The 9,789-nt window shown below is 34.3% G+C and overlaps 1 protein-coding gene across 1 annotated transcript; it reads left to right on the top strand.

The window, feature by feature from the left end:
• The first annotated feature begins 231 nt into the window (after nucleotides 1-231).
• Nucleotides 232-8,698, top strand: Prl (prolactin). The gene is made up of 5 exons (XM_034510546.2): nucleotides 232-316; nucleotides 1,980-2,152; nucleotides 3,942-4,049; nucleotides 6,691-6,870; nucleotides 8,364-8,698. The coding sequence occupies exons 1-5, from the start codon at nucleotides 283-285 to the stop codon at nucleotides 8,553-8,555; spliced, it is 687 nt and encodes a 228-aa protein (XP_034366437.1). The 5' UTR covers nucleotides 232-282; the 3' UTR covers nucleotides 8,556-8,698.
• Nucleotides 8,699-9,789: the final 1,091 nt, after the last annotated feature.

Below are 9,789 nucleotides of genomic sequence, written 5' to 3'. Positions count from 1 at the left end.
TATCAGCCTCAGCTTTTCTCTCATTTCCTTCTGCTGTAATTAATCAAAATCTTTCATTTCTGGCCAACATGTCTTCCTGAATATGAATAAGAAATAAAATACTATTTGATGTTTAAAATTATGGAGCTATCTTAATGACGGAAATAGATGATTGGGAGGGGATGAGAATGCCTGATTATATATATTTATGAAGATATCAAAGGTTTATAAAGCCAATGTCTGCAGATGAGAAAGCTGTAGTTTTCTCAGCCTTCTTGGTGAAGTGTGTTTCCAGTAGTCGCCATGACCATGAACAGCCAAGGGTCAGCCAGGAAAGGTAAGTGCTGCAGCTTAGTGAATAAGTGGCTTTCTCAGTATTCCTGATATGGCATAGGGGTGGCTACTCTGAAAATTTACCTAATGCAGATTTCAACTTTAAAGGGGTATGGAAAAAAGCTGCCTTTCTCCAAAGATGGCATGACCAGAAGCAACAACACAGACACACAACAACTGTGATGTTTTCCAAAATAGCTTTGTTCCTTATTCATATCAGTAGGAAAATTCAAAGATAAATGAGTTTAGAGCAAGGGAAATGGGGTTGTTGTTATTCCACAGAAAGAGATGGGAGCATCATGAGACACTCACCTTGTACTCTAGCCAAGACTCACCACCTATGCAGTGGTCAGTCTCAAAGATGAAGCTGTCTGTGAGTTAACAATGGAGTTTAGAGTAATAACCTATTCATTTACTTAGAAATTATCCATACTTTAGTATAACACACTATTAGATCAGTGGATCTCTAGTGAGAGAGACATCCTTCCTTCAGAGATGTGACACATCTAGAGATATCTAGAGGTAAATAGTAATGACATAGTGGAAGGAAGGAAAGAAAAGGGAGGCTGCTACTGGTAGCTAATGAGTAGAACTCATGGACGCTCTGAAACCCCCCGCTCTGCAAACTGAGCCTAAAAACAAGAAGCAATTCATGTCACAAAGTTGGTGTTCCAGAGACTGGGAACATGGACTGACACAGACAAGAACCTTGGGTCTACCTGCCACAATTCTAGAAGGGATCAAGAAACTTTTTCTTGTTATCAGGACTCACTATGAGTTGGTTAGTTCTAATAAATCTGACAAAATCTTCAGCAATGTAGACATACTGTACATAATGATATCAGGAGTTTGGTTTATACTGCTCTCAGAATTTGAAAAGAAGTGACATTTCAGTAGAAGGGGAAAATAAAGAAGCTAGTGTTCACTAATTGTCTTTACTTTCTTGGTAACATTTGAAAAAAACAAAAGAATTAATAGCAACATAAATTTTTTGAGATACATATAAGAAAGCCCCTCTTTGATTTTTTTCTCATTTTAAACTGAAAACCCCTCCAATGATAAATGTTCAGATACATGTACTCAGGGTTAAAATATATATATCTGGTTATGAAGTATAAAATCTACTGCTATTATTTTCACATATTATTTTCACACATGTAGGTAAACTATGAAGTCTCCAAAAGTATAAATACATATTTATATATTTTGTATTACATAAATATATTTGAAGTATGCTTTTGGAAAATTAGAAATACTTTTCAAGAAATATATCTCAATAACATTTAAAATTTTCGCTAGTGAGCTATTTAACAATGCTGTATAGTAATTTTGTGGTTAACATTGAATTAAATATTAAAAATTCTTAGAGAATGTGACTACTCAAGACCAGAAGAAACTTCCATGATATGAAATTGTCTTAAGACAATAACTTAATACACTAGCTCATATTAAAATTAATAAGCACTTCTATGACAAGTTCAAAATTACAAAAGCTACTCTCTTCACATCATATATCTGTGAAAATGTTAATATTGTATAAACACAATATGTAGAAAGTTGACTCATGCTTCACCACAAATGCAAGCATACATGTAAAGTGTTGGGGACAGATAAGGTTTCTCTTCAGCTGAGTAGATCATCACACACTGGTTCCTGCATTTCTTTAGCAGGGACACTCCTCCTGTTGATGACGTCAAACCTGCTGTTCTGCCAAAATGTGCAGCCCCTGCCAATCTGTCCTGGTGGCGACTGCCAGACACCTCTCCCGGAGCTGTTTGACCGTGTAGTCATGCTTTCTCACTACCTCTATACTCTGTATACAGATATGTTCATTGCATTTGTAAGTACTTCACTCATTTCTGGCATCTTTTGAAAGGGTCTCTTTAAAACAATCCTTCTGTGTTTCAGTTAAATAATGATTCAAAGTTTAAACACTATACCTTCAAGGGAAAAAGAAAAATACAGCTTATAAAAATTGAAACAAGGAGAATAGGACAATTTCATAAAATCTTACAGATTTGCAAAAGTGAAACAACCTTTAATATTTTGTAAATCGTTATTTTTAAATGTAAACGTGAGGTGTGCAGCCCTCGGTGTAGTGAACTCCTCAAAGTCTCGCTTGTATGGATCCGGAATCTAAGGGACTTTTGCATGTAGTGTTCTGTAAATGCCCAGTGAAGGGGAACAGCGTGGAAGGAGTGCACTTTGTGGTTGGGCTAGAATTAACCTAAACTGAAGCCATGAGGTGATGGGGATAAAAAATAATCACTGTTTAGACAGTCCCAAACGTTGGGAGCCATTTTTAAAAACTTTAATAGCATGGTTTCAATTAAAATAGGAATCCTGGTTCTGAAGCAGAGAAAGGTCCTTCCTTGATGATAGAGGCCTTTCCGAGGACTTACCTGATATCTTTGAGTCAATCCACAAGGCATTTGTCAGGGAGAACTTTAGTACATCAGTGGGTATCCAGAAAGTGGTTCATCATTTACACTAAATATGAATTTATGTTCTTTTTACTCACTAGCATCTTTTTCAATTATTGACCAATCATAATTCATGTTTGAAATCTTCCTAGAAATTCTTCTAAATTTTCAGAATTTTTACTAAATTTTAGTTGATAATAATACTTTATACAAGTGCCAGCCAGGGAGCATATATGAGACGTATCTCTGTCTTATGTAACATTTGTGTTGCTTGGTACTCCTGTGGATACCTGACTAGTGGAACAGAGGTTGTCTTTGATTCTGTTGCTTGCCTTTGAGACCTTTTCCCCTAACTAGGCTGCCTCTTCTAGCTTCAGTTGGAGAAACTGCACCTAGCATTATTGCAAATTGATATGCCGAGGAGGCCTGCTTATATCCATGAGAGACCGTTCATCAAGAGAAAGAAAAAAGGAGTAGATGGGTAGGGGGATTGGGGAGAAGGACTGAGAGGACAGGAGGGAAGAGAAACTGCAGTCAAGGTGAAAAGTAAATAAGTAAATTAGCTAATTGAACAAAACAAAATGAAACACACTATCAAGAAAGCAAAGTTCAATACAACAAATGAATAATGAAAGCAAAATAAATAAAAATTAGACTTATTCAAATGACTTGATATTTATTATAATTTATATATTAAATAACTTTTCTATTTTAATTGTTCACTGTTTAATATTTCTCAAATATGTATGCCTGGTGTTTTACAGTTTACTTAGTCACAATCCATATACTTATATTCAGCATTTATGAAGAATTTATTGCTGTACAAGTTAATAGATTCAGAAGTACTTGAATGAAAAGCTGTGAATAATAATGCATAATTGAAGGAATCATATCAATCTGAAACTGTGGGAACAATAAATAAGTAAACAAAAATAATATGTGCTATAGCATTTATCTCCAATAAGAGAAATGACATGTGAAGGAGAGTTTTATATTTTAGGTAATTTTAGTGTTTAATTTTCAAATTGCAATTTATATTAAAAAATGACAAGGTAAGGAAATAAAAAAATACAGGCTAGGCTGGGAAATAAGTAGAAAAGGGTAATGTTAAATTAAAATTAAATATCTATTAAATGAATTAATATTCTGGTTATATATGTTTTAAATTCCTAGACTTTGCTAATGGAATTTGTATATAATTTCTAGGATAAACAGTATGTCCAAGATCGTGAGTTTATTGCCAAGGCCATCAATGACTGCCCTACTTCTTCCCTGGCTACTCCTGAAGACAAGGAACAAGCCCTGAAAATCCCTGTAAGTCCTCACCCCACCCTCTTTTCGACATAATTGAGGCAGTGCACTGGCTTTGGTGTACTCCATGTTATTAGAACACTGAGATAGTTATAGTAATCACCCATGCAAAGATAAAAAGGAGTGGAGACAGTGATTTGTCAAAACAAATACACATTGCAGAGTGTGTAAAAAAATGAAATATTTAATAACATTGTAGCTGAGATATAAACTGTCCATGAAGATGACATTGCATATGTTACCCTATAGAAAACTTTGAATTGAATTTCATGATTATGAATAAATTGCTGTTCATATTTGTAGGGAATATGTAAAAAATGTATATGTAAGGAATGCCAACTTAGTTGTATTTGTTCTGTGTTCTGGGAACTTCTCCATTGGCAGTCTCCATTACTGACCACTGCCCATCATTCCTTAGCTTCCAAATTCTCTTGGTATAGCTCTTCCTAACTTACCTACATCTGCATTCTGCCCAGACTTCTTTGCCTTATTCTGTATCTTATATTGAAAACCCTCTCACCAAGAAGTATTTAAAATTTGCTTTTCTGTGCTTCTCAAAATGGGGTCTCATATAACAATAATGTCTTAATATTATAGCTGGTCTTATTATTAATTTTTATAAACCATGCCATAGCCAATATCAACATAACTAAACAAAAATATATACACAAGAGAATTATGTTGTGGAGAAGACAAAGAGAGACTTTGTCTCAAAAATGTTTTGGTCTACTTGACTGACACTAGTGATATTTATCTTTAATCAGTCAGTCATACTATGTAATACGTAGAGATTTATGTATTTTATATTTTATATAATTTATATGAATATGCTTCTATATTTATATGATACACACACACACACACACACACACACACACATATATATATATATGTCTCCAAAATGTATATTTCTCAATTATGTTCTCTATTTAATTTGTTGCATCACAGTTCTACATTCCGGCTGTTGTCATTAATATTATAGTGTTAATAGAAGGAAAACTGACATAATAGGCTGAGGACCAAGAGAAAATATTCAGTGAAAACTACTCTAATAATAAGAAATCCACAAAGACCACTAATGACATTCCTGTAACTCATTCCTTCAAAAATCTCATGCAGCAATATATTATTTTACTTGTTGAGATGAAGAACATGGGCTCTAGAATGTGATAATAAATTTGTACCAGTTTCAGTTCTAGTAAGCAGTGGTGGCTTCAGCTAACTGAAGAGCTCACTTTTCTGCATGTGCTATTATGCTCCCAGGAACCTATGTTATCATTACCATTTGCCCCCTTTCACACCTTTAATACTTTTCCATTTTAATATCTGTTGAAATGCTCTCTACTCATCATTTTTATTTTCATTTGAGTAAATAAGAGACATCTGTACAGTGAGTATTTCAAATCATGGATGAGTTTCGTGTATATTTTGGGAGTGAGCAGACAGAAACTTGGGAGTTAAAACTGCACTGTGGTTTGCATTCATGCTTGTATTTAAACACAATATTTGTTACTGTTCTTTAATTGTATGTACCAACCAAAAGGCCATGCTTCTAGAGGTGATGGAAACCAAGTCATATACACTGTGAAAAACACATTCTACATACTCTTCTTATAGTATCTTTTTAACATTCTAAAAGAAGATTAAAATAGTATATTTATATAATGATTAAATTTAATGTCTAGTATGAAAATGATTTGGGTCAGTGACAATGGTGGTATTTATTTTTCCCAAGGGCCTCTTTGAATCCACTAAGTTATAATACCCACTGAGTGCCACCAAAGCTTTGCTTTGTTATGAACATTCAAAATAATAGAAGAAGCTGCCAGACTATAAAGTGTGATGGTAGAATTCTAGAGGTTAATCAAAATACAAAGAAATTAATATTTTAGAAAAAATATACTCATTTCAATGCTAAAAATACTTAAGTCAATTAAGTATTTCCAAGTATATATGAGCATTTGAATTTGATGCCAAAAACTTACTTTAAAAAACTAAGCATGAATGTAATCAGACATGGTGGTACATGTCTTGTATCCTAGCACTCAGTAGGCAGAAACAGGTGGATCTCTTGCTCTGCACTTGATCTCAGTGAAAGGCTGAGAAGTGATAAAAAAAAAAAAAATCTGTATTCTAGATCATAAAAACAAAAAAAAATCTATCAAAAACAACAGAAAACCAACCCATGGGGATGCATAATTATAATCTCAGCCAAAGAAACATGAGCACAGTCTAGTCCGTCATCCTAGGCTACTAGGGAAGTTCCAGGCTAGGGAGACATCATGTCTCATAATACAAAGTGGACTGCTTCTGAGCAATGACACCAACAATTGTTTTCTAGACTCTAAAAGAATAAGTATCATATCTGTACACACACACACACACAAACATATACACAGAGTCACATATACACAAATACAGAAATAAGAATAGTCATATAAACAAGATATTTTTTGCTTTACTCTTTCGATGTATATGCTAATAGTTGTTTGACTTTTCTATAATATTTGTGATCTAAAACTATATTAATATACACATAGTTATGAAAATGAATATTTTCTTCAACATTTATGAAGAAAATCCACATCTAACTAACTCTGTTGAATTTTACTTGCTTTAATTATCATTGAACATGGTGGATTAGCCGGAAGTCCTTCTGAACCTGATCCTCAGTTTGGTGCAATCCTGGAGTGACCCACTTTATCAACTAATAACTGGAATAGGTGGTATTCATGAAGCTCCTGATGCTATCATATCAAGAGCCAAGGAGATTGAGGAACAAAACAAGCGGCTTCTTGAGGGGATTGAGAAGATAATTAGCCAGGTGAGCATTTACCTGAAAGTTCAGTGCTTTTCTGACTCACGGAAAAGCTGATTTCTATGAGGAACAAATATTGAAACCTTCTTCTTTTTGAGATTAAAGTTTACGCATATATCTTGTAGGCTTCTGGCAATGGAAGCACAAAACTCTAAGTACTGCAGATTCTAGTCTTTCTGAGTTTTGTAATTCAACTGTGTTATTAAACATGTGTGCCCTTCTTGATGCTTTTTACAAATCCACAAATGGTTTCTATTCCCTGGGCACTGATGATAAACTATTCCATAATGAAAGGAAAGCAGACAATAAAATTGATAAAATAATTTTCCTTGAATAGATTATATATACATATATATGTATATATATTCATATATATATACATATATATTGAAATTTTGGTTCGATATGCACACTGTACACACTAGAGAATTAAAGTATGAAGGGAGAAAAAGATAATTAAAATCAGTTTAGAATCCCTCTTGCTGACATTAGCCCTCATCCATAGGGACTGAAAAAAAATAAGCATAGGGGTGTCAATACTGTCCCAGAAGGTCTCAAAATAGTCACATTTTCCTAATAATATATATTATTTATCGTATACGGAAAGATAGTTTATGTTAAGTATTGTTTGACTTGAGTCTCCTATATAAAAACTCATGTTATTGCATTTCATATAGTCAACTCATTTTCAATACCTAGATTGAATTAGTATTTTGAATTTCTCCATTCAGATAATTGTCATTGCTAATGAGATTAATAGATGAGCAGCTTTCTGAAAATCATGTAAATAAATGCCACCTGTTGAAAAAAGTATGAATACAGACATAATAATTATTTTATGTTAATACTTAGCCATTTGTTGTACAAGTAAACACATGCTATATTTTTGTATTTTTCAGGAAGCAGTACATATCTGATTAAAACATACATACACAAAAAAAGCAAACACAAATAAAAGCATCAAAGCAGTAACATATGCAGTAAACACTCAGATATCAAGGTATTATCATCATTTCTGTGAGGCAACCTACTGACTTAATGACCATTTTATAATCAGGTACCAAGTATATTCCTCCTCATTGTTAAGGTTTCAAACATGTACAGTTAAGTTCACAATAGTAAGACAACAAATGATTTGCTATTAGAAGCAACAAAGTACATAGTTGTTGAGAAGATAAACACTTTAAGTAAGAAAGCTGGCACCACAACTTCCATGATACTTTGGTAAAATCCTAGGACCTGGTTCGCCATCTGTTTACACTGGCAAGTTTAAACTTCAACTCAGATCACTTGCATAAACCTATGCATATCTACATACATTAGTTTAAACTTGTAGAAAGCTAATAGACTTGTTGTACCCTACCTATATATACCTAATATCCATAAGTTTGGCTGAAACTTTATATTTTTCTTTCTCCAAAATACGAATTTTACAATTACAAGAAACAAGGATGCAAAAATGCTCATATATGAATCAGAATTATTTGTTTTCTAATTAGGCCTATCCTGAAGCCAAAGGAAATGAGATCTACTTTGTTTGGTCACAACTTCCATCCCTGCAGGGAGTTGATGAAGAATCCAAAGACTTGGCTTTTTATAACAACATTCGGTGCCTGCGCAGGGATTCCCACAAGGTTGACAATTATCTCAAGTTCCTCAGGTGCCAAATTGTCTATAAAAACAACTGCTAAGCCCACATTCATTCCATGTACTTCTGAGATTGTCCTTAAAGTCTATTTCTTCAAAAGTTCTATTTGCATTAGAGATTTCAGTGCATGCTTGGGTGAAATTGGTCTCTTCTTAAATAATAAAAATAAACTTTATAACTTTATAAAATGTCAAAGATTCAAAAGGCTCTCTGTCAATGTTTTCTTTGTTTATTTAATAGACATTCTTTCATGGATGTCATCTTCATCATAATCAAAATCAGCATGTTGTCAAATTTTGTCACAATAGCAGGCTAAAGTCTTACAAATAATTCATATAGAAAAGTAGTTTAAATCAGAAAGTTAATATAGGCCAAGATTTTTAGAATCGAAGAAAGAAGTCACTATTAACAAGTCTACCAAAAATGTTGGAAACCGGATCATTTCTGTGACACAATTTTTCAGTATAGGAATGGATAAACCAAGTGCTATCGAGTTGCATCTAGAGAGTACACTATCAGCTAAGCAATCTAAAGTTGGTTAGATACAAACAAATATTATCTCTAAATATCTTTTAAAAATTGGCTTTCTCAAATTTTCTTGGTACTCTCAAGTCTTTTTACCCAATATGACAGGGTGAAGAAACAGGTTCAAACAAAATGACAGAAAATGATAGAAAATTAAGTAGAGCAGTATTTTCCATCTATACTGTGTAGTGGGATATTTTTCCCACAAGTTGGGGGGCACTAAGGTGGGAGGAGTAAGGAGAAGAAGAGGAGGAGTAAGGAAAGGAAGAGGAGAAGGAGGAGGAAGAGTAAGGGGAGAGAGTACCAGAGAGAGAGGGAAACTTGGAAATGGACATGCACCTGTCTCTAGCAATCAAAGGTAGTTGATATATCTAGGTTGGGGATTGGGTTGCACTTCTGATTGTGTGGACGTCTTGTTATTGAGCATTACCAAGTATATAAAGCCTTTGGATAATCTAAATCTCATTCCTACCGGGCTCACGTGGATAGCGGGATGGTCTGGGCTCAGCCAAGCATTGTGTAGACAGCCTGGTAGATTGGCAGAGCCATCTCCCTTGCTGGCATCTCATTGGTGGCAGGGCTGGTATCTCTGACCACCTGAGCAGTCGGCCCAAACTGAGCAGCAGCAGTATGCTACAGCCCCTCTGGCCGCAGGCCTAGGCTAGTCGGGAACATGGTGGCTGATTACGAAAACCATTTTAAATACCTCGGGCAACAATACTGAGCTAATCAACTTGGTGTTGAAAGGAAAC

The sequence above is a fragment of the Arvicanthis niloticus genome, chromosome 8 (assembly GCF_011762505.2).
Source record: "Arvicanthis niloticus isolate mArvNil1 chromosome 8, mArvNil1.pat.X, whole genome shotgun sequence".
In the NCBI taxonomy this organism is placed as follows: domain Eukaryota; kingdom Metazoa; phylum Chordata; class Mammalia; order Rodentia; family Muridae; genus Arvicanthis; species Arvicanthis niloticus.
This window is presented reverse-complemented; position numbering and strand designations above follow the sequence as displayed.